Source organism: Pleurodeles waltl, chromosome 12, assembly GCF_031143425.1.
Source record: "Pleurodeles waltl isolate 20211129_DDA chromosome 12, aPleWal1.hap1.20221129, whole genome shotgun sequence".
Taxonomy (NCBI): domain Eukaryota; kingdom Metazoa; phylum Chordata; class Amphibia; order Caudata; family Salamandridae; genus Pleurodeles; species Pleurodeles waltl.
In genome coordinates, this window is record NC_090451.1 from 656,058,542 (window position 1) to 656,084,497 (window position 25,956).

Below are 25,956 nucleotides of genomic sequence, written 5' to 3' on the forward strand. Positions count from 1 at the left end.
AGGTTTACCAGTGCGCCAGATGTCAGTGGAATGTGAGGTAGGGTGCAAGGTGCTCTGGGTGGAAACTGCTTTTGAGGGAGGGCACATGAGTTCTATGAATAACACTGGACAAAGAAAGACATTTGGTGTAAGGTGAACGGGTCACTTGAATGGGCAAGTAGGGAGCACAGGTGCTTTGAATAGTATTGTACAAGGAGTTGAGATGTGCCAATGTTGCATCTGTTACTGACTAGAAGGTGCTCTGGATGCCACCAGATGGGGGTCCTAGGGTGCTTTTGATGGTAGTGGGCAGGTAGCTGGGTGCTCTGGGTGGCAGTGAAGTTAGGGTGTAGACTGGATGGGTGTTGTAGATTGCATTAGGTGACGAGTTAAATTTCTTGTGTGCTGTCCGCCAAGGGACTAAAAGTGTGCAGGGCCTCTTGCACACGTAAATAAGCTAGCACAACCAGTTGCTGCGTATGGCACCAGGTATGAAGGAATACTACATGGGTGATGTAGGAAGTTGGCTCTGTATGTGCTATTTCAAAGTAAGGAATAGCATGCACAGAGTCCAAGGGTTCCCCTTAGAGGTAAAATAGTGGTAAAAAGAGATAATACTAATGCTCTATTTTGTGGTAGTGTGGTCGAGCAGTAGGCTTATCCAAGGAGTAGTGTTAAGCATTTGTTGTACATACACATAGACAATAAATGAGGTACACACACTCAGAGACAAATCCAGCCAATAGGTTTTGTTATAGAAAAATATCTTTTCTTAGTTTATTTTAAGAACCACAGGTTCAAATTTAACATGTAATATCTTGTTTGAAAGGTATTGCAGGTAAGTACATTAGGAACTTTGAATCATTTCAATTGCATGTATACTTTTCAAGTTATTCACAAATAGCTATTTTAAAAGTGGACACAGTGCAATTTTCACAGTTCCTGGGGGAGGTAAGTTGTTGTTAGTTTTACCAGGTAAGTAAGACAATTACAGGGTTCAGTTCTTGGTCCAAGGTAGCCCACCGTTGGGGGTTCAGAGCAACCCCAAAGTCACCACACCAGCAGCTCAGGGCCGGTCAGGTGCAGAGTTCAAAGTGGTGCCCAAAACGCATAGGCTTCAATGGAGAGAAGGGGGTGCCCCGGTTCCAGTCTGCCAGCAGGTAAGTACCTGCGTCTTCGGAGGGCAGACCAGGGGGGTTTTGTAGGGCACCGGGGGGGACACAAGCCCACACAGAAATTTCACCCTCAGCGGCGCGGGGGCGGCCGGGTGCAGTGTTAGAACAAGCGTCGGGTTCGCAATGGAAGTCAATGAGAGATCAAGGGATCTCTTCAGCGCTGCAGGCAGGCAAGGGGGGGCTTCCTCGGGGAAACCTCCACTTGGGCAAGGGAGAGGGACTCCTGGAGGTCACTTCTGCAGTGAAAGTCCGGTCCTTCAGGTCCTGGGGGCTGCGGGTGCAGGGTCTTTTCCAGGCGTCGGGACTTAGGTTTCAGAGAGTCGCGGTCAGGGGAAGCCTCGGGATTCCCTCTGCAGGCGGCGCTGTGGGGGCTCAGGGGGGACAGGTTTTGGTACTCACAGTCGTAGAGTAGTCCGGGGGTCCTCCCTGAGGTGTTGGTTCTCCACCAGCCGAGTCGGGGTCGCCGGGTGCAGTGTTGCAAGTCTCACGCTTCTTGCGGGGAGATTGCAGGGTTCTTTAAAGCTGCTCCTTTGGATAAAGTTGCAGTCTTTTTGGAGCAGGTCCGCTGTCCTCAGGAGTTTCTTGTCGTCGTCGAAGCAGGGCAGTCCTCAGAGGATTCAGAGGTCGCTGGTCCCTTTGGAAGGCGTCGCTGGAGCAGAGTTCTTTGGAAGGCAGGAGACAGGCCGGTGAGTTTCTGGAGCCAAGGCAGTTGTTGTCTTCTGGTCTTCCTCTGCAGGGGTTTTCAGCTAGGCAGTCCTTCTTCTTGTTGTTGCAGGAATCTAATTTTCTAGGGTTCAGGGTAGCCCTTAAATACTAAATTTAAGGGCGTGTTTAGGTCTGGGGGGTTAGTAGCCAATGGCTACTAGCCCTGAGGGTGGGTACACCCTCTTTGTGCCTCCTCCCAAGGGGAGGGGGTCACATCCCTAATCCTATTGGGGGAATCCTCCATCTGCAAGATGGAGGATTTCTAAAAGTTAGAGTCACCTCAGCTCAGGACACCTTAGGGGCTGTCCTGACTGGCCAGTGACTCCTCCTTGTTGCTTTCTTTGTTCCCTCCAGCCTTGCCGCCAAAAGTGGGGGCCGTGGCCGGAGGGGGCGGGCAACTCCACTAAGCTGGAGTGCCCTGCTGGGCTGTGACAAAGGGGTGAGCCTTTGAGGCTCACCGCCAGGTGTTACAGCTCCTGCCTGGGGGAGGTGTTAGCATCTCCACCCAGTGCAGGCTTTGTTACTGGTCTCAGAGTGACAAAGGCACTCTCCCCATGGGGCCAGCAACATGTCTCTAGTGTGGCAGGCTGCTGGAACCAGTCAGCCTACACAGATAGTTGGTTAAGTTTCAGGGGGCACCTCTAAGGTGCCCTCTGTGGTGTATTTTACAATAAAATGTACACTGGCATCAGTGTGCATTTATTGTGCTGAGAAGTTTGATACCAAACTTCCCAGTTTTCAGTGTAGCCATTATGGTGCTGTGGAGTTCGTGTAAAACAGACTCCCAGACCATATACTCTTATGGCTACCCTGCACTTACAATGTCTAAGGTTTTGCTTAGACACTGTAGGGGCACAGTGCTCATGCACTGGTACCCTCACCTATGGTATAGTGCACCCTGCCTTAGGGCTGTAAGGCCTGCTAGAGGGGTGTCTTACCTATACTGCATAGGCAGTGAGAGGCTGGCATGGCACCCTGAGGGGAGTGCCATGTCGACTTACTCATTTTGTTCTCACTAGCACACACAAGCTGGTAAGCAGTGTGTCTGTGCTGGGTGAGGGGTCTCTAGGGTGGCATAATACATGCTGCAGCCCTTAGAGACCTTCCCTGGCATCAGGGCCCTTGGTACCAGAGGTACCAGTTACAAGGGACTTATCTGGATGCCAGGGTGTGCCAATTGTGGAATCAATGGTACATTTTAGGTGAAAGAACACTGGTGCTGGGGCCTGGTTAGCAGGGTCCCAGCACACTTCTCAGTCAAGTCAGCATCAGTATCAGGCAAAAAGTGGGGGGTAACTGCAACAGGGAGCCATTTCTTTACAGGTGATATGGCAAATACAGCTTGAGGGGGAAGTGTGTGAAAGAAGGCAGTAGATAGTAATAGGTAGGTATCCTACATAGAGACAATAGATTTCCCGAGGTACTGATGTAACTGTGGATGGCATTAGCGAAGTGGTAGGGTGCAGGGGTCCCATGGATACCACTCAGTGAGAAACAACACTGTTACTTGAGACATAGAAGTGCAGTATTAAACCAGCTGTGAGGAAACAAGGCATCCTGCAAAGATCATTGCACGGATAACAAAATTCTGGGATCAATTTGCCCTTTTCATATTAGAGTTTCAATCTGTTTTTTTTATTTTTTTTGTAACCAAAATGATTGAAGGGAATAATAAGCTTACAGCACATGTGTGAATATCCCCTATGCGTACTTCATATTTTAAGGATAGGCTCAGCCTCTGTGTCAAGCTGATATTAACAATATTATGCTACATTCAATACTGCCTAAAGTGCATCAAGTTTATGAAGTCCAGTCCGCTGACTTTGTCAGTGGTTGTTCTTATGTGGTCTTCCCCAGTCTTGACAGTGTGATCAGGATTTTTCTGCTCTTCCGGGAGTCTTATTTATTTGATTTTCCAACATCAAATTCTTCTTTTGACTTTTAGCCAAACATGAGTGTGTCTCATTTATTGGGGCCGTATGACAGTGGTGTGTGTGTGTGTATGTATGTATGTATGTGTATATATATATATATATATATATATATATACTTTTGTAGTCTTTAAATAATTAAACCTATTCGCTGGCACACTGATGCTTCTGAAGTTCAGCAAGATGGTATCTTTCCAGTTTGAACTAGGCACCCAGTAGTTTTTGAGGGTGAAGTAATGAATTTATAATGTAAACAAAATTGCAGAATATGTCAAAGCAACACTATAGTAAATTTTGTAATTTATTAGAGAATCACATTTTAAGAAGACTGCTACTGAGAGACCGCTCAACCAGTGATCATTACATATGTCCCAATACAAATTTCTGGCGTACTCTAGCTTTGTATTGGAGAGAGTTCCAAACTGAACTGGACATTTCATGGTGTGACTGTTTTTGGGTTCATGTGAATTTCTCTAGGTGATGTGAAAAGTACCCGTTTAAGGAAGATAACTATTTCTAGGTTTCTGTATTGTTTCCTCGAGTGTAACCATTTTTGATTTTGTGATTCATTTAGACATCATTGAAATGGTCTGAGCTGGGGGAAGGCTTACTGGAATATGTGGGGGGATGGAGACCTCCCATGTATGGCGCTTGCGTCGATCTCACTTCACTGTATTTTGCGTGCTAGGCTGGAGTTTAAGGTGAAGAAGGACGGCTGGGCTCCCTGGGGGGCTGCAGGATCCCGTCAGATTCAGTTCCAGGTGCAGCATGGCGATGTTGCTGTACTGAAGAACAACGGCAAGGTGCTGAATGTCAGCATTGGACCAGGCCTGCCCAAGAACTCACGTAAGTGTTCTGAAGGTCAAATGCTGAGATGGAACTAATGTACTGTAACATCTTTGAGGAAGCTTCCTGCAGAACATTTATTGCAGATGATCACTTAAGCCAACGAAAGGAGCGGGAACATCCTGCAGTAATTGAACTTGTATATATTCGCCATATTGGCCATATTGAGCTGTGTTCCATGACCCAACCATGAAAGCACCCTTGGCATTATTCTAGAGTGAGATGGAAGTCTCTCCAGGGGTAAAGTAATGCAAGTCAAATGTGAGAAAGGGTGATCCCTGAAAAGATGATATTGAACAAGTAATAACATCACAATGTGTGAGAAGGATCTACCTGTTGAGTTTACAGGAAGGCTAGTCATACAGATACATAGGTCAGAAGGGCTTCCTGCAGAGCAAACAGCAGCACAAGTCATGCAGGCATGTTTGGGAGATATGAAGCTCCCAGCAGAGTTAATGGTGGCAAAGGTTCAATAGGTATATATTGGAGGGGGCTTCCTGCTAAACAAAACACTTCATTATTGATGCTACTGCCCAAGTGCTCCATACAGGTTCTACATGCCAAGGCTGCAAGAAGCCTACCTCTGCACAACAGAGTGCACGGGCATTATTTTTGCACTTACGTAGAGGGGCCTGGGTAGGGTACCCCAGCTGTAGTAAATAGAGGAGTGCAGGTAGATTTGGCAATCCTGCAACGCTTGGCTAATAGTGCGGATGTTATCTGTGCTATTGTAAGTAGAAGAGTGCCAGTGGGTTGCCTGGGGATGAAGACGATTAGTGCAGATGGATGTGGCTGTGCTGAACACACTCGGCCAAGAATGGAGAGGCTATCCAACCATTCTTAAGTAGAGCCATGCGGTGGATTTAGCAATCCTGCACATGCCCAGCCATGACCTGTCATACACAAGGCTTGTAAAGTATTTACTATAATTTGCAATCATATTGAAGAGCGTTTTTCCATCCCTCATCTGTAAACCTATATCATTATGAAGAACACTCGGAGAAAACATGAATTAAAATAAATCAAAATGGCATAAATAAAATGCAAATTTGACTGAAAGCACAGAAACTGATCTATGCCAAAACGATTAGTGCATAAACGATACCATTTAATTCTTTAAACTGAAGGAGCTTTGGTACTATTTTTCTGGCAATAGGCCTTAACTAAAAGAAAAACACTTTTTCAAAGAATACTGTATTCTTTGCTACTCTCATCTTAGCCTGCTTCTAGTTGGTTTCGGGACCAGCTGTCTTAGCCAGCCCACTGGCTGCTACCTCTTTGAATCTTCTCCCCTCAAAACTAGTTAAGCCTCTCACTTGGCCTAGCTTTTGTAATCTTTCCCCATCCTCTGGAATTTCTCTTTCACTTTTCAAATCAGCAACCATTCTCCCACTTTAGAAAACCCCTCTCTCGATCCTTATCATTTTTCTAGTTTCAGATCTCTCTGTTGTTGTTTCTTTAAAAAATTCTGGAAAGTATTGTTTTCAACATGCTGTCAGCATTAATTCATACTCGCAATATTCTGTTTTCTATTCAGTCTGGTTTCCACCCTAGGTGCTCTGCAGAAACTGCACTGCTTTCTGTTTCAAATACTGTTCTTCATTTTCGCCATGACAAGCAACCTTTTATCTTTATTCTTCGATGTCACAGCAGATCACTTTATTTTAATTTTGCTTTTTGCTTTGGGTGTTGAGGATGAAAGGCCTGGTCAGCATAGCCAGGCTTTGCCCTGATAATGCATTTATAGAGTGTAAATTGTGTACGTGCCTATTGTTAGTCCTTTTCACTATGTATAGCCAAGTTTACACAAGCTGTTGATTTCATGATATTAGTAGAAAGAGTAATTCTAGGCTTTAGGCTTGAAAGTTTGTACACAAAATTTGTCTTACTTAGAAATTCCTTCTCAGCGGTAGGATAGGCCAAATGATGTACATTTGAGCTGGTATTCCTAAAATGAGAGTATTTGCCAGCTGTGTGGCAGAATCTGGAAATGCTCATATTTCTGTTCTTTCAATGTCCAGTTTGAAATGGAAGCTAGATAATCAGTTTTTAGGCTTGAATTTTTGATGGATTTGGTATGTATGCTATTGAAAACGCACTGTATTGATGAATTGGAAAATATCTGAGAATATAAAACAGTAAACATTTTTATACATGTTTTGGTATGCCTAAAAGTATCATGGCATACGTTTGTATTTTGTATGTTTTTGACTGTGTAGGTTGTTTTGATTAATGTGTGTGTTATAATTGGCATTCTAACCCAGAATACATGGTTCAGTACTAAGAATGCAATACTTGTTTAGTTACATATGAATAATAGGTATTCGCCTTCAGCTGTATCTGTAAGGGTTTAGGGAACATGTTTCAGATGGCACCGCCAAGCATTATGGGTAACGATCAAAATGGAATGCTCAGACCTGCTAGAGAGTGCCAAAAATGATTTTTAAAGCTTGTGGTAGAGCTGCGAGATATTTCAAGAGCTACATGGTAGAATTTCTGGAGACTTAATTTCATTGGCTTATGGAATAATGTTCGCATCAAATGGTTTGTGCAAGACTTCTAGGACTTTAACAACCATTTGGCTTGGGTTTTGGAAATGCCTTTTGAAATTGAAGGACCTATGTTTAAAAAAGAAAAAAAAAATCATCTTGGAATTCATTTGAAAAGGAATCATAGTGGTAGATAAATGATACTTTGGAATTTTAAGGGTGTGCAGCCAAATCTAAAGCAAATTGCAAATAGGTACCATCAGCGGTGTCAAACTATGATTCTCAAGCTAAATTTGCATTCAAATAATCAATACAATAGTCATTTACTCAGTTGCTTGTTGTAATGTAAGCATGCTACAACTTTAGCCTTGTGGACCTCTAGATAGAATTAAATGGGTTTCCGGGTGAGACTGGACAATAAATTGAAAAACATGTCAGAGTTCAAAGCTGAAATTACACAGGTTTATGGTTGTTTTTTTAGCTGGAAGATGATTGTTTTAAATAGGATTCATACAAATAAATCACAAGGGTCCACCAGGTGGAATAAAATGTCAATGGTGGAAATTCAGAGTGCATTGCATTATTTGTGCCAGTCATGCAGTGAACACAATAGGTTTATTGGGTGAAATCTGAGGTGAATTTGTTTGATTCGATTTAGGAGAGCCCTTTGGTGAGTTTTCTTTGTGTTGCCTGTGAATTGGCTCCGGGTTTCATTTGACCGAGCCATCATATTGAAGAACAAAGGTTTAGCGTTGTAAGTATATGAAGGAACTACATCAGGATCACAAATCGCACCTTAAAGATGTTTCTCTTAGTAGACTTTTGTTGCTACTGTGGTTACCATTGGGTAGAAAGGGAAGCAGAGTCACAAGAGACCAGATTCTTACACCAAGAATTATCAGTCCTGACTGACCCTGAATGTTTATTTTGCAGGGCCCTCACGGAAGGATATGAGGAAAAGCCAGTATTTAGACCGGGCTCCCCAGAACCAGGGGTATCCTCCAGCAGGTGAGTGGTTACAACAGTCCGGCATGTCTTTCTGCTGACTGTGATGGGTTGCCTGATGTGTGATCATAAGAGGAAATTCTGTCAATTTAATGAGTTTCCATAGCAAAGAAATCCTGAGAGACCAGATTGACAAAATTCCATGTAGACAAATGTCAAAGTAATGAAATACTTTTTCCAAGAAAATAGAATATTCTTTTTGTGTAGGAGGTAATTCTTTAAAAAACAAAAAGTTGCATTTAGTCTTCCTCTTGTTTCTATTGCTAACCATTGGCTAAAAAAAGTCAACACAGAAAGACAGAGGACAAGGAGATGCAGGTGGAAAGATAAGAGGGGGACGGGTAAAGAGGATAGTGGACTCATAATTTGGGTAGTTGTTAGGAAGGTATAGGAGTTATAAACAAAAATAGGAGGAGTAAAGCAGAATAGGGAGCATCACTAGGAGGGGAAAACAGCACTTGGGGTACCAAGGGACAGGAAGGATCCTAAGTGGGAGAATCCCTACCATACATTAACCAGAAGATAAATGTAACCTGAAGATACTGGTTCTTCAAGACTAGCCTTTTACCTGAATGGTTTATCAACAGGGTGAAAAAAGTTCTAAAGAAATTTGTGAATAATGGTATATTGAAAAAAAATGCCAGAATCATTTTCTTATGGTTAGAATTTCCTAATAACACATGCAATTATTGAGAAATAGAAAACTAATCACCATCTACAGAGGATATTAACTGGGCACTTTATGTGCTACCCAGTAACGTGAGGTTTTTAGCTGGAAGAGATTGTCTGCTGCTAGGTCTGAAAGGCTGCTAACTATAGCAGGCAGGTAGAAAAGTGGGCAGACCATAAAGCTATGGGTTTTTGATCACAGTGAGTAAATTCTATTTATGTGGCTGCTAACTGTTGGCTGAATCAGATTGTGTACAGGATATCAAGGGCTTGCATCTGGGAAGTACATTTGCAAGTTGGTCTCTGGGTCTAATATCTAGGTCTGTGTAAATGTGTGTGTGTGTGTGTGTGTGTGTGTGTGTGTGTGTGTGTGTGTGTGTGTGTGTATATATATATATATATATATATATACGTATATATATATATACGTATATATATATATACGTATACATACATAAAATACTGCAGTCTGCAACAACTACGTAGCTATAGTTAGTTAAGTTTTCATTTAAAATCACTTTTTTTCTATGCTTATACATGTAATGCCTTTTGACCAATCAACATGAAATTGGACTTTTTCTTCATCAACAACCTTGCTTCTAACATGCCAGTTTTGTGTGTATCTGTTAGGAGGAGAGTAGCTGGTCCTCGGGTGAGGTTACTGCGGGTGCTGGTCAATTTGTGGTCAGACTGCTGCGGTATGCCCTTTTGGATATAGACTGATGAATGGGTATTAATGACATAGACTACTTGATGTTCTAGAATAATACAACCGGATCGGACCCTCTTGCCCTTGCGTGCCCCTCCTCCCCCACGCCCATGGTAGAAGTGCTTTGCATTGGATGTTCAAAATAGCATTTTTTTCTTAATTTTCTGGTAGGAACAAGGAGGAATGGCACCAGCACCAGGCCGAATAGTAAGCTGCAGGCAGGACAGAGACTTTCGTTAATTAAACGACAGAGCAGCATGGACACGCCATCATTGCCCCGGCAAGCAACCAATCCAAGGGCCAAGACCCCTCAGGGCCAAATCAACATGGACTTTATGAGTGTGCCGGACCAGGGTGTAGCCGGGTGAGTATTGGAAGCACTGGGTACTCTGGAAGTGGTTTATGTGGGCCTCCTTTCTCTTCGCCTGCTCCCAACCATTAAACTCCATTGTCTATTTCTACCTTTCACACCTGATGACATTTCTCTTTGCTTCAGTCCAGGGGCAGCTGGCCATGGAAAGGGAGTGGCCACTGTGTGAAGGGTTTGGAACCTAGGAAGGACACTGTAGATGTAGTGGGGAGGTCATCTGGAAAAATGAGTGTCCTGGAAACAGGGCTTGTGGGGTCAGGGCGGGCGTTAGGGTGGTGCAAATGGTGTGGCCGCCCTAGGGGCTCACCCGGGGGGGAGGGGGCACCAACCTCATTGGGGGTGCTGTGTTCAGCAATAATGTACAATTTAACAGCAGCAGAGTTCCTTGTGCACCCAGCTTCCAGGTGGCAATATTAACTCTTGTGAATAATGTTCCCTCTGGAGAGAGAGGGGTCAGTGTTTTCTCTAGTGGCAGTTTTGACTCACCATGAAGTAACGTGGAGGGTTAATATGATTGCTGCAAATAACAGATCTGTATTTTATGTGGATAGCAGAGTGAATTAGTAAAGTCAACCTTAATCGGCACTCTAAAACAAATAAAATATATTTGAGAGCACGGCTATGGAGAGAAGAGGCACTTTTGCCAGGTGGTAGTGAGGGAGTCTGAGGAGGAGTTTGTGGGAGGTGGGGAGGGGTGTATTGTCACCAAAAAAGATTGGTGAACCGGGCGCCACTGGAGCTGAAACTGGCCCTGGGTGGGTTTGTGTATTTCTGGCCATAGTAAGAAGTGGAGATCTAGAACTCAGATTAGTGGCAAATTGAAGGTAAATTGTGGCCAAAAAAGGGGATTTTGATGGTGCCTGTAGGAGACTTGCTCAGTTTATGGTGTACACCTATGGTGTGGCATCCTATACGGAGTACATCCAACCCTTAGTGATAGTGAATAGGTGTCCAGATAGCAGAAGCTCTCTAGTGGTAGCTGAGGCGAGCAGCTAAAGCTTATCCAGGAGGAATGTAAAGCACTTGCAATACCACATTAGTCAGACAATAACTTAGTCATGAGAAAGAACCACACAATTGTTGCAAAAATAAAGGCTAGTTTATTAGAGCACTAGTACTAAACTGATATTGGTATATCTCCCTTTGGAGATATTACATACCATTATACATATAAAATAACCATCAGAAAAGCATAGACATATACAGCGCCCTAGGGGAGGGTTAAACTATATACTAAAAAAGTGGAATGTAAAAGTGGGACTCCAAGGTAGGTGTGGTGGTTAGCCAGGGGCTGAGGACAGTTAGGAACACCAGAGGTGTAAGTATAGCAGGTGACACCAGCAACCAGGAGTCCGCCAGTTACCCACCCCATTGTCCCATAGGATAACACAGAGCGTAGTGATTGGAGTTTGCCGAATTTAGGACCCTTCCCACAGGCCCCGCAGGCAAGAGGATGGATGGAGAGTGCCTTTACCAGAGGATACCCTGAAGACAGGAGTATGTACACTAGAGACCAGGATTCAGAGGGAGAAGAGACTCTCTCTGAAGACTGTGGAAGCCTCAGATTGTCCAGCTGCTGTTACGACCCGTGGGCTAGGCCACTGTAACCCAGGGATGGATTCCGGACGTGGAGGACCTGCAAAGAAAGGGGACAGAGTCCAGCACCCAAGGAGGTGCCCAGGTGGTGCAGGTGGCAATGCCCACCCTCCTGAATATGAAGTTCCTGCAAGTTAGTGGAAGCAGTCCAGCGGTGGGGACCAGGAGTCGGAAAACCCAGGGGTTGCCTACAAGCGGTCTCTCGACGGTTGCCGGATCGCAGGAGGGTCAATGACCAGCCAGGTCACCGACAAGCACTGGCAAGTGCAAATAGTAGCAGAAGAGAAGTTTGCAAAGTTGTGGGGACCAGCCAGGTCCAGGAGTCTCTACCTGAGAGGGGGAGTCATAGCTTGTCCTCAGCACACAGGAAGGCCAACAGAGGTGGTCACTCCCCAGTCCTTAGTGTAGTTTTGTGCCAGAGCAGGAACTGGGGCTTCTTGAAATGGTTCAAACCAGATTATGCAAGGAGAGCACCAAATGTGCCCTTTGAAGCAGTCTGGGGGCGCTCAGTGGCCACCCCACCCCTTAGACACCTAATACACAGAGAGAGGTGGTATCAACTCTACCTTGCAGGAAATCCTTTGTCCTGCTCCTCCGGCCTGAGCCTGAATCATCAGCCAGAGGGTAGAACAGTGTCTGGGGTCAGGAGCAGTGCAGGCTGGGAGCTGGATCCAGTAAGGCTACACAGGCAGAACTTGGGGATCCCCTAGGGAAACCCCAGAGTACATGGTATCATGCAACTAACACTGGAATCGGTGTAGTTGCGTGATTCCAACATGTTTGATAACAGACATGCCTAGGTTCTGAGTAGCTATTATTTAGTTGGACCACTTGTGTTGACCAGTGTCCACTACATACCTTAAGATGGCTTACCAGCACTTACAGGAATTGGCCTGTGGTGTTTTGGGGTACCCTGCTCATGCAGGAGTACCCTCACACTTAGAGACATGCACCCTGCCTTTGAGCTGAAGAGCCTACTAGAGGGGTAACTTATGTCTAAATGCAGTGGTTAGGTTTGGCAGTGAAAGGGTGCATGCACCCTTTCACGCAGGCTACTATGGCAGGCCTGCAGTCACAGTGTTGATGGGCTCCTATGGGTGGCATAATACCTGCTGCAACCCATGGGGACGCCTGGTGCACCAGTGGCCTGGTACCTAGGTACTATATTCTAGGGACTTACAGGGGTGCGCCAGTATGCCAGTTGCAGGTTTGGAAAGTAACAAACAACTGAATTTCGGGGAGAGAGCACTGTCACTTGGGGTCCTGGTTAGCAGGAGCCCAGTGAACTACAGTGCAAGCACACTGACATCAGGCAAAATGTGGGGGTAACTATGCCAGCGAGGTAGCACTTTCCTACAGTGCCAGCTCTGTTTAACCACAAAGTTATTTTGTTGACTTTCCATTCTTGCAGTTGGGGGTACATCCTGTTTTTAACATTGGGTTTTGTGGAAATATGGCAACAAACTGAGTAGGCACATGATTGGAAAATAATTAAATGTTTGTTCTCTGAACTACTTGGAGATCACATACTGAGATAATTCCTAATACTCTACACTAATCATCAGAGGTGGCAGATGGGCTGTGAACGGACTGTGCCCTTGCCAGATGTGTTTCATGTGTGACCACAGCCCAGGAGACTGGGCCTTACTCTACCCCCTTCCCACAGCGCTAACAATTTGTTTCCGTGGCATCCAGGCTTTATTGGGGGGGTCCTTGGGGAGCTACATCATGGGGAGGCCCAAATCAGCATGCCTTTGCATCTACAAGCCACCCCCACGTTGAGCCTGAATGAGTCAATCCCAGCCCTGAGTCCCTCGGACACACCATTGAAGTCTAGTGACGCCACCCAGATTGTCATGGTGATATGGGACTTCTGAATGGCGCTGGAGAACAAAATAGACACACTAGCCATAGACTTGAATGCACTGCAAGGCAACTAAAAAAAGTTGAAAGAGAAATTGCACACAACTGACACGACCCTTGCTGGGCTTGTTCCACAGTCCAAACCTACATCACAAGACCTATGTGCACTAGTGGAGTGTGTAAATCTTCTGGGACACCGGGTTTAGGACACAAAGGCAGGGCATGGCTTAATAACCTCTAAATTGTGGGCTTGCCAGAAAAAACTGAGGGCTCCAATGCCAAGACCTTCATTGGGGGCTGGCTGTGGGAGCAGGTACATCCTGGGGCCTTTCTCCCATGTATACTGTGACCCGTGCCCACCGAGTCCCAGCCTGGTATCTCCCCACCGCCCTCCCCCGAGGCCGATTGTGATGAGACTTCTAAATTACCAGGACTGGGAACTTCTCCTCAGCGCAGTCAGGACAGCAGAGTCTTTGATGGCGGCTATTCCCGGTCTTTACCATGACAGTTCAATGTCAGAAGGACTCCTTTATGGTGGTAGAGATGACTGAAGGAACTTGAGCTGAAGTATTCCCTACTTTACCCAGCGTAGCTCAAGGTAATAGAAAACCAAGACACTCTGGGCCTAATTTAGAAGTTGATGGAGGGGAATACTCAGGTACAAGTGTGACGGATGTCTCATCCTCCGTATTAGGATCCAATGATATCCTGTGGAGATCGTAAGACGACAGATGAGTTTTCCCTCACTTTTGTGACAGAGTATTCCATCCGCTGAGATCTAAATCGGGTCCTCAGTTCTTTCTCACTCCAGAGGGGGCAAGGATTGACAGCTTCCAGGCATATTCCGGAGACAGGAGATGGATTCCAGACCCTTCCTGACAACTTCGGCAGGTGGGGTCTAGCCAGATTGGAGGGAGAAGGGGAGGGAATTTTGTGGGGCAACCCCAGCACTGCAGCAAATTAGGCATGACACTGCGGTCTGGATCAAAGCGGAGAGAAATCTTCAGCATTCGATCTGGGGTGACCCCAAAGACGGCAGATGAACCGGTGTAGGCCCATCTCCGGGACCTCCTGTTGTACCATCTTTGACGTCTGGGGCCCCGATTTGCCTTCAGTTAGGCATCTGGGCTCTTGGCCCGTTACCACCCCTCTGGAGCTTGCAGTCACAGCCTGGGTCTCTTGTTTCCTCTCTTCCCCTCCCACCGGTAAAACTTGCGTTAGAGTGGGATGCTTTTAAAGTGGTGATCATGGGCATCTGCCAAAGCACCATTATAGGAGTCTGGGGGGCAAAGAGCTCAAGACCCTGGATGCCTCCTTGTTATCTCTTGAGCTGGGAGGATGGGGGGGGCTGGCACAAGATCTGACTGCAGTGCCACATCTCCAGGAGGTGTGGAAACAGCATTCCTCTGTCTTGAATAGAATTAGATGTCTGCACTATAACTCATCCTCAAAAAGTACACTGACTGTGGGAGATAGAGCGGGCCACCTCCTGGTGTGGTTAGTTAGACCTGACAGCCCCCTCACCTGTGCTTTCCATTAGGGCAGAGGAAGGGCATGAGCTCAACACACAGGCAGACATTGTAGGAAGCTGGCTATCTATGTACTGTACCAATGTAAGGTTACACCATACAGATAGTCCAGACTACTTTTATTGGCTTGCAGGGCTTAAATAATAATCCCAAATGCCCTTTTTATGGCAGTGTGGGTGAGCAGTTTAGACTTATCAAATGGTAGTGTTAAGCATTTGTTGAACACACACAGTCAAGAAATGAGACACACACTAAAGAAACAATTTGAGACCAATTTTCAAAAATAACATATTTTATATTAATTTAGACACAAAGTTCTTCAAGATCAGGTAAGTCTTTTAAATTAGAGATTTCAAAATTCAGAGTAAATATAGCTATCAGATTTGAGGCATGAGCCTCGAACATGGTAATGTTGTCTATGGGGAAAACATACACTGCATAGGATCACTTGCAAAAGATTTATAGGTTTGATCTTCTGGATGTAAGGTAAGTAGGGGCCAAGGTCCTTAGAACCACCATCCTTGGAGGTGTTGGTTTCTGGCTGGACATTTAACAAGCCTTGATGCTTCAACTGGCCGTGGTGCCCCGGGTATTGGTGCAGGGAGGTTCCAGGCAGGCTCAGCGTCTTGAGAACTGGATAGGCTGTAGGGGCTGCACTCCTGGAGACTTGGGATCCTCTCTTTGGCGAGTTGCTCCCTCAGTGGACCTGATAGTCTGCAAAAAAAGGAACAGGGCAGTCAACGTTAGTGCCCACAGATGCATGGAAATGGCTCCTCCACTCCAAGGGAGAGGCTAGCTAATTGACATAGTGCTGGCACGCCTCCAAGGCTTTGGCAGGATGTACAGGTGCTGAACAAGGTGGGTCTTTGCAATTGTAGCGATAGGGGCAGGTAGGCAGGGTTTGTGCCAAAGTCCACAGCTAGTCCACAGTTCTTGCGCTGGTCAGCTCTTCTTTGTTGTTCTTCTTCTTGTAATCAGACAAATCTAAAATCCTGGTGTCCGGGAGAAACCTAAATACTCAATTTAGAGATGTTAAGGGGAGTGTAGGTGTAGGAAAGTAATACTCTCACAATACCCCAAAGATGGCCCTTGGATTCACACTAGTAAATCCTTAGCTCAGCCCTGGTAGTGTGGCAAAGAGCAGTCAGGTTTTCTTACATGTGCTAAGTATTTCAGAGCACCAACATGGACTATAAGTAATTGACACAACACCAACTAATAAAAATAGAGATTATTTTTATCTTAATTTAGGCACGAAAACTAACAATTGATTCAGTATAACTGAAGTTACAGATTTTAGAAGCAATGCTAAATCACAGCAGAACTGGCATTTAAATGTTGCATAGAAGTCAATCGAGAAAATATTACTAGTTGCAAAAATGCACTTAGAAAGCGAGATGCGTGGAACCCTTATAGGCTTAAGGTTGTGCAGTCCCTAAGACCAACTCACAAGTCAGTACAGTTTTACCTGGTCTCTGGTGTCCAAGTGCAGAGTTGTCCTGGTGGTTCGTTGTGCTGGACGGGACTCGCCATTAAGTCAGTGGCGGGGAGCCACTGGTGACAAGCGACCACTTGGACTTCAAGCTGCTGGGAATCCTTGCAGGGTTAAGGGTGTGCACTATGTATTTATTAAGATGAGGTGTTTGAGGTTTCAGTAAAGCCATCATATAGCTGGGGCACTGGTAATGACCAGTGCCCAGTACATGTACTTTAAGATGGCTTCCCCGTTCACTTGTACTATCTTGTAATTGAACTAGACAGCATAAGGGTATATCTGCTCATGCAGAGATGCTCTCACATGTAATATAATGCACTCTGTCTTAGGGCTATAAAGCCTGCTGTAGGGGTGACTTACATATATTATATGCAGTGACTTGGGAAGGGCACACAGCAAGTGTGCCACGTCGTGTTTTCACACATGGTTTGCACCATGCCATGCAGCCTGCGATGGCAGTCTGCATGCAATCTGTGTAGGGGTCCCTTAGGGTAGCATATTACATGCTGCATCCCTTAGGGACTCTCTTTGGTACCCATGCCCTAGGCACCTAGGGTACCATTTACTAGGGAATCACAGGGGGGCTAAAGTGGGCACCAATTGTACACAATTAGACCTTTTTAGGGGAAAGAATGTTGGCACTGGGACCTGGTTAGCAGAGATCCAGCGCACTGTTCGAGTTGTAAACCAGCATCTGGTAGTTCAGATGGGGACAAAAAGTCAGTGGGGGGGGGGGGGGGGGGGGTGTCAACCTGAAAATAGCATGATTTCCTGCAGACATCAACACAGCCTTTTATCATTATTAACAGGCTCTCTACTAAGTCCTCATCCCTGTAGACGTGGAAGCAATAGACGCATTCCTGGAGGATATGCGACTTCGGACTGTGCAAGCATGTACTGGACGGCCTAACAGCCCTAATCACTAAACGAGACATCAAAGAAGCAATTCAACAATTACCAATTGGCAAAACACTGGGTTCTGACAGCCTTCCAGACGAGTTATACACAACCTATGCCATGCAATTAGTTCCCTGACTTATAAAACTGTATGAGGCGGCCTTGTATACTAGTAGTCTCCCCGTCAAGACCAATGAGGTGATGGTGATATCGCTCCTAAAGCCGAGATGGCTGCCAGCTGCCCTGTCGTATTACTGCCCAATCTCCCTTCTAAATACAGACTAAAAAATACTAAATTTAATTAAGGCTTCAAGACTCCTCCCAGCCCTTCCCTTACTGATCCATAGTGACCAGAGTGGGTTCATCCCAAGACAGAACACTTCTCTGGGAGGTTGCACCAAGTTATGGAAAATGTCCCCAAAGGTGTGGCCGTGCTCAGCATATATGGTCCTCAACCTCCAACAAGCATTTGACACCATCAAGTGTTCCAAACTCCAAGGCAGTTTGGCTTACCACACCTCGTGCTTATTTGGTTCAGACTACTGTAAGAGACCGCCAGGGCAAGGACTTGACTATGCTTTTCATTTTCATATAAATTCTAGAGAGGTATGAGACAGGGCTGCCCACTATCTCCTATCCAATTCGCGCTCACCATTGAGCCCCTAGCTATGTGGCTGAGACGTGACAGCCGAACTTGGGGATTGTAGCTGTAAACACCATGCATGCAGTGTCACTTTACGTGGACGATATGCTGGTGTATAACAGAGAAGTGAAGGCAGACTTCACTCACATCTTGAAGGTTTCAGATGTAGCTCAGGGTTAAAAGTCAACCCCACGATGTTCCAGATTTTCCCTTTGGCACCTGGTGCTCTGCAAAGAATGATCAGGTTTTGGGCACAGTACCTGCAATGAGCATTTCGATACTTGGGGATTAATATCTACGATGCCCATACTGACTTCGTAGATGGTAACTTGTGGAGAGCCTCAAGCTCTCTATGCTCCCAAGTTTCATTCTGTACTACTCTGACGATATCCATCTGTGCTGCACAGCTATCTTTAAGATGATGATGGCCCCTAAACTTTGTTATTATTTCGCAAACCTTCCCCCAGTGATGCCGAAAGAATTCTTCGGGCAGTTGTATGTCTTAATAGTTGCCCACATTTTGGGTAAATGTTTTGCCCACATCTTTTACAAGTGACTTAACTGTGGGTCACAGGTGTGCCAATTGTGGAAACAAATAGTTGCCCACATTTTGGGTAAATGTTTTGCCCACATCTTGGTACCATGGGTGCCTTTTACAAGGGACTTAACTGTGGGCCACGGGTGTGCCAATTGTGGAAACAAATAGTTGCCCACACTTTGGGAACCGGGAGGAGACCAATAGCAGTCGATAAGCTCAAACTACCTCCACGTTTCTATGGTTATTTAGCGGTCCAGCTTCAGCTGCCAACCAAATGGCTGGCGGGCGTCCACTTTAAAAAAAAACAAGGTCCTGTCCACTCAAATACGAAATGGGATACCGAACTTGCAGTTTCTCCCAGGGAAGTGGAGAAGGGAATGGACCACCCTTTAACGCCACCACTTTATGAGCAACAGGCTTCATCTATACAGGTACAGAACTCCCATTCGCTCCCGCTTTGCCGCTGCGCAGGTTGCCTCTTGGGTTAAGACCGCTTTCCACTGGAGACTTTGTGTTGCGGGAGGAGGCGGGTCTTCGCACACTGGGAGACTTGTGTCAGGAGTGCAGGAAGCTGGCTTTGTATACACTATATCAAAATGAGATATAGTGTGCACCCCAGAGGCTAGGGGTACCCCAGAGGCTTAACAGAGGCTAAAGTAGATAATACTAATGCTCTCTTTTGTGGTAGTGTGGTCGAGCAGTTGGGCATATCAGAGGGCAGTGCAAAGCATTTGTTGTACACACACACACACACACACAGACAATAGAAGATGCACACACTCAATGACTTAACTCCAGGCCTATGTTTTCTATATAGCAAAAATATATTTTCTTAATTTATTTCTAGAACTACAAGATTCAAGTTGCAGGTAAGTTCTTCAATAGATTCGTATTTCACGTATATATCAATAATACTTTGTTCGAAATCGATAAATTATACAGTTTTTTTTAAATATTGGCAATAATCTGTTTTAAAAGTGACGCACTGCAATTTTCAGAAACAGTTCTTGAAGGGAAGAAAAGTTAGTACATTTTACAGGTAAGTACTTGACTTAAAATTCCAGGCTCCGGGATTTAGCAAGTCCACAGGTTGGGGTTCAAGGTAACACCCACCACCAGCAACACTGGGCCGGCCGGGTGCAGAGGTCAAAGTTGAGGCAAATTTAACATGGGGTCCTATGGAGTCTGGGGGCACTCGGAATCAGGCCTGCCTCCAGGTAAGTACCCAAGTCTTCGGAGGGCAGACCTTGGGAGTTTAGAAGGAGCACCGGGAGGGCCACAAGTAGGTACCAAACACACACACCCTATGCAGCACAGGGGCAGCCGGGTGCAGAGTGCAAACAGAGCGTTGGGGTGCCAATGCTTTTCTTTGAGGGGATTCAGGGTCACTTAGATGCTGCAGGCTGGGTCCAGGGAGTCGGTTTGGGAAAACCACAGGCTGGACAAGTAGGAGGGCTGCCTGCTGAACATTGCTGCACTGGTGATCGGGTTCTCCAAGGCCTGGGTGCTGCGGGTGCAGTGTAACTTTAGGCATCTGATATCTTCATCCAGAGCTTTCGCGGTCAGGGGGGTCCTCTGGTTTCACACTGCAGGCATCGTCGTGGGGACATGAGAGGTGAACCCAGGGTGGGCAGTTGCTCGGAATCGCCTGGGGATCCTCTTAGTCGCTTGGGCCACCTGGACACGGGCCATGGGTGTCAGGTGCAGAGTGGTCAGGGCTCACGGATCTGGGGAGACTCTGGGGTCCTTAGATGGAGTTTGTTTCTGGACAGGGCTGCTGTCCTCTGGAGGTCCTAGTCCTTTGGGGTGCAGGGCAGGCCTCTGAAGCTTGGCAGAGGTCACTGGTCCCACAAGATGCATCGCTTTCTTGTTGCAGGTTCTTTGAAGCAGGAGACAGGCCAGTAGGGCTGGGGCCAAGTCAGTTTGCGTCTTCCTTCTTCTCTGCTGAGGGTTCAGCTTAGCAGTCCTTCTTTCTTGTCAGGTTGCCAGGGATCTGATGAACTGGGTTCAGGGGAGCCCTTAAATCCTGGATTTAGGGGTGTTTCAGGGGTGAGAGGGCAGTAGCCAATAGCTACTGTCCCTGAGGGTGGCTACACCCTTCTTGTGTTCACTCCCTTTGGGGAGGGGGACACAAACCTAACCCTATTGGTCCTTGTCGTCCAAACCAAGATGGAGGATTCTGCAGGGAGGGGGGTCACCTCAGCTCTGGACACCTTAGGGGTGGTCCTAGTTGGGGTGGTCACTCCTTCCTGCTTTCTCTAATTTTCCCGCCAGACTTGCCGCCAAATGTGGGGCTTTGTCCAGGGGCGGGCAACTCCTCTAGCTGGAGTTACCTGGGGCACTCTATAAGAGGCTTGAGACTTTGAACCTCACCGCCAGGTGTTACAGTTCCTGCAGGGGGGAGGGGTGAAACACCTCCACCCAGGACAGGCTTTGTTTCTGGCCACAGAGAGCACAAAGGCTCTCACTCCATGTGGTCCGAAACTTGTATGAAAGTGGCAGGCTGGCACACACTGGTCAGTTCTGCAAAAGCAGTTTTGCTAACATACAGGGGGCATCTCTAAGATGCCTTCTGGGTGCCTTTGTCAATAAATCCCACACTGGCATCAGTGTGGGTTTATTGTGCTGAGAAATTTGATACCAAACTTCCCAGTTTTTCAGTGAAGCCATTATGGAGCCGTGGGGTTTATTATGACAGACTCCCAGACATAGATTCAATATGGCTACACTGCACTTACAATGTCTAAGAATGGACGTAGACACTGTAGGGGCATATGTCTCATGCAGCTATGCCCTCACCTGTGGTATAGTGCACCCTGCCTTAGGAATGTAAGGCCTGCTATAGGAGTGACTTGCCTATGCCACAGGCAGTGGTTTGTGGGCATGGCACCCTGAGAGGGGTGCCATGTCGACTTTGCCTTTTTCTCACCACCAGCACACACAAAATGTAAGGGCAGTGTGCATGTGATGGGTGAGGGGTCCCCCGGGGTGGCATAATACATGCTGCAGCCCTTGGAACCTTCCCTGGCCACAGGGCCCTTGGTACCATGGGTGCCTTTTGCAAGGGACTTAACTGTGGGCCATGGGTGTGCCATGTAGAAAACAAAAGGTACAGATTTTGGAAAGAACACTGGTGCAGGGGCCTGGTTAGCAGGATCCAATCACACTCTCAATCAAAGTTGGCATCAATACTATGAAAAAAGTGGGGGGTAACCATGCCAACAAGGGCACTTTCCATCAAGCAGGGAATGCTTATGGATCTCCAGACACTACATGAACAGTTTGACCTTCCACATCGCCAGTTTCTTCGGTAAAGGAGGATTAGAGAATACATTAAACGATGTTGGAACATCACCATCCAGTATACTTCAGACTAATGCCTTGCTTCAGGCACCTCACACCACGGGTGTGGTCACAGGTTAATACCCTTGCTTTACCCGAGAGCACACCAACATCTCTGCAGCCCCAGAGGGAGTCATGGGAGCCGTTTTGAAGTAGGGAAGTTCATTCACTCCACAGAGGGAGACAAACTATTTGCAATTCTTTGGTCTAATACAAACGCACCTCACATTTAGGGAGCTAAATAAAAAAGCACAGTGAAAGCCATTAATGATAAATCTGTAGATTACATCATATCTGTGGGTACTCTGTGTTGTTCATTGTACTTGGTGGTGGCAGCGAGGAAATCTGGTGATGGTACATCTGTCAATAAGTAGCAGGTGGGTCACAATATGCTTTTCAGTGTGGTTATCATGACCCCTTTCAAAGAGCTGAATGCTCTGCTAATAGGTTGTTTTTCTGATAACCTAGGTTGCATCGGAGGCTTTCTAAGGAGGCCAAGCCCCTCCCTGGAGGTGGAAGATCAAAACCAACCCCAAAACCCAAACCTCAGCCAAGACTGCCACAGTGCCGTGCTCTGTTTGCCTATGATGCTCAGGACACAGATGAGCTGAGCTTTAATGCCAATGATGTGTTGGATATAGTAAAAGAAGGTAAGATGGTGGTGTCCTAGGTTCCCTGTCACTTTAGGCACCAATTATACATTTGCTGCCACAATTGTCTATTGCTGGCGGTACCATTGCTTTTAATGTTCTCCAATGACCAAAAAAAGTCATTGGGTTGATCCTGCTATCTCTTCTGCAGATGGGTGTCTCTCTTTTGGGTTTCAAGTTGGTGTCTTACCAGGGATAATGGTCCCAAGATGCTACAAGTGTCCTGCAATAACAAGGGCATGTTGTCTTTTTCATTGAATTTTCCCCCATGATACCTAATGTTTGTCCAATTGTCCCCTGTGCAGATCCCTCTGGCTGGTGGCTTGGTCGCATCAGAGGAAAAGAAGGAATGTTTCCAGGGAACTATGTGGAGAAAATATGAAGAACTGTGTCCCTAGGAAGTTTAATGACCCACTCTTACAATTCTTTACTGGGACTTATTTATGAGAGATCAGGGATGGAATATGCTGAACACAAGTTGGCCCCAAGACACATCCCTACTTTTAATCCTTGGTGCCCTGGACGCCTGTTTCTTGGTACAACTGGGCATATGCTGCACAGAAATCTTCTGCAACCATTTTCCATTTCTCAGGCATCAGAAATACCTCTCAGGGTTTGAAGAGATAATCTTGCTAGACCCAAGTCTATAAGGACAAATTACCTAGCACTCTTAAAGGACACATGCCAAGTGTATTGCTAGCCTTTGAAAGTATTTCGCTTGGGCCAAGGGATCCAATTTTGTGGAATTAAGGAACTTTGGAAAAGCGGATTGTGACTTTCTGAAGAGGTTAATCCACAAGCCTCTGCAACCACAAGGACTTCTTTAGAAAGATATGTGCCTCTTTTTACAGAGCCACAGATTAATTTGGCTCCCACAGCTTGAAATGTCCATGGTCACAGCAAAGCTTCTGTCTGATAAACTGATCTTGTGGTTTTCTATAGCGAACTGAAGTATCAGAATCTCTCTCCCCTAGAAATCATGGCTCCCGAGGCTATATACTCCTCTATATGAAAAATGTATTACTCTTTGTTTTTAAAAGGGAGAGGGTGCAGGTAACTTAATTATTTTTTAAAAGTATACAATGACCTGATATACTCATAATGTTAACACAAGTGGAACATTTTCTTTAAGAGATATATTTTTTTAATTGATGTCAACGAGCTACGATTCAAAATAGTCCAACGGATTTGTTTTTAAACATTTTGCATTTCCAAAGTGACCAATGGTCCTTCTGGATAGTTAACATCCAGGGATGAGACCTCCACTTTGTGTCAGTTGTTTAATGCAAACAAAATTGTGAAATTGTAAATGTCCTGGTTGGTTAACCAATGTTGTAATACCAAAGTTTATTTTCAAGTGTTGTCAAAACCCATTAAATAACTTTACTTAAAGAAGTTCTCAGTTGTGTTTCTAGGAAATGATGGCGAGTCTTTCAGTGAGTTCAAGTTAAATCTTCATCTTATTGGCAGCTAACATGAAACAACATCATGTTTCCTGCTCTCCTTTCCTTACAAACTCACCTAGAATGACGCGGCCTCTTATGTGTCTGTCCTAAAAGGCCCACCTTGTATTCTTCAACAATTATTTACGTAGTCCAGCTGGCCCGACGACGTAACCACTAGTAAACTTGCCCATAGTAACTTGTGTAGCCTAATACAAAAGTCTTGCAATTGTGAACAGATCTATACATTGCTCCAACAAACTCAAGATCATGCAGTAGTCCACCTTCCCTTATCCCCCTCCCTGCATAACTTATGAATTTAAGGAAAAGATCTCCAAGTGGTACAGCAGCCCTTCCAGCCCACTTTTACACACAGATTAGGAATTTGCTTATTAGCGCCCTATACTTATTTTATTTCATGTGTTGTTTTATGTAGCACATAGCAGACCAAGGGGCGTTGAACGCTTTACATGAGAAAAATGTTCCATGGAATATAATGTAGACCGAAACAAGTTAGCAGAGAAATATCAGCATTATTTGGTGGTCCAAATTAAATTCCAAATTATATTTCGGTTACAGTAGTACGGTCATAATGGTGAAATAGCAACAGTCAGAAGTAAAAAATGTAAAGTACACAGAGATAGTATAATTAGACCATTGCAATAGGAAAACTTAAACTTGTCGTGTGTCATCATCCTTCAAGATAAATTTGGATAAGTCTGTGTTTCAGCCACTTTTTGATTGTTCCCTGATTTGTCGTAAAATCCCTTCTATTGGGATAAAGGGGCATATTTGTACTCTGTTTGCGCCGAATGTGCGTCAAAAATGTTGACGCACATTCAGCGCAAACCTTGCCCCATATTTAAACAATGACGCCGACCCCGCGGACGTAAAAAAAACCTCTGTGTGTGTCATTTTTTGGATGCGGGAAACCGCCTTGCGTTAATGACATGCAAGGTAGGCGTTCCCGTCCAAAAAACGACTTTAAGGCCTGTGCGCCTTATTTATACTTCTGCGTCATTTTGACGCACAGGAGGGGCGGGCCTTAAAAAACAGCGCACATCCTGATGTGCGCCATTTTTTAACGCCTGGGTGAGGCCAGGCGTTCAGGGACCTGTGGGCTCACTTCCATGGTCTCAGACCATGGAAGTAGTCCAGAGGTGCCCTTCCCTGCCCCCAGGGACACCCCCTTTCACCCTCGTCCACCCCAGGAGGACATCCATGGATGGGGGGGGGGGACCCATCCTTGGTAAGTACAGGTAAGTTGAGGTAAGTATTTTATTTTATTTTTTAAAGTGGCATAGGGGGGCCTAATTTGGCCCCCTTACATGCCACTGTGCCCAGAAGTCCCCTGGGCATGGCCATTGGGCAAGGGGGCATGACTCCTGTCTTTGCTGAGACAGGAGTTATTTCAATGGGGGTTGTGCATCAAAAAATGGTGCAAGTCCGGTTTGAGCCATGATTTTTTACTCAAACCTGACTTGCACCATTTTTTGATGCACAACCCCCATTTTCGCCTGCCTGGTTTGAGTCATTTTTTTTACTCTGACCAGCCCGCAGCGCCGGCTAACGTCAATCCTTAAATAAGGCGCCCGCATGGTGCTTAGGAATGGCGTCAGCCGGCGGTAAACTTTTTGACACAAACTGGCGCTGGTTTGCGTCAAAAACTATAAATATGGCCCAAAGTTTCAAACTGGTTTGGCTCTTCATGAGAACAACTGCAATATGGTTCTTTGCATTTTGAATAGCGGGGGTTACATGATCATCGATTCAACTTTGTAGCAGGCGTCCCCTTCCCCTTTGAAATGGCAAACTCTTTAACTGCTGGGGTGTTTTCCCACCTTTGTACCAGACATTTTTTTTTTTAAATGGTATTTGGTCATTCAAGCACATTTACCTCTTTGGTCTCTTTGTGCCCCCATACAAGCAACATGTGTTTTTTCAGCACATTCAGAGCTATGTTTAGGTGCAGACCCTACAAAACTTGAGGGCCCTCCCCCCTGCAAAGTACATGCATGGGCCCCCCTCCGGACTCACTCAAGAGGTCTCAGGCCAGGGTACTGTGCTGAGGGGACCATGTAGA

The 25,956-nt window shown here is 45.8% G+C and overlaps 1 protein-coding gene across 1 annotated transcript in view; it reads left to right on the top strand.

Moving 5' to 3' along the window:
* Positions 1–23,826, top strand: part of LOC138268576 (unconventional myosin-Ie-like) — a 110,362-nt gene extending 86,536 nt beyond the window's left edge. The window contains exons 24-28 of the mRNA XM_069218355.1: positions 4,479–4,636; positions 8,059–8,133; positions 9,680–9,872; positions 22,250–22,431; positions 22,737–23,826. Coding sequence (XP_069074456.1) covers positions 4,479–4,636; positions 8,059–8,133; positions 9,680–9,872; positions 22,250–22,431; positions 22,737–22,813 — 685 coding nt within the window. The 3' untranslated portion in view covers positions 22,814–23,826. The remainder of the gene's footprint in view (positions 1–4,478; positions 4,637–8,058; positions 8,134–9,679; positions 9,873–22,249; positions 22,432–22,736) is intronic.
* The last annotated feature ends 2,130 nt before the right edge of the window (positions 23,827–25,956 follow it).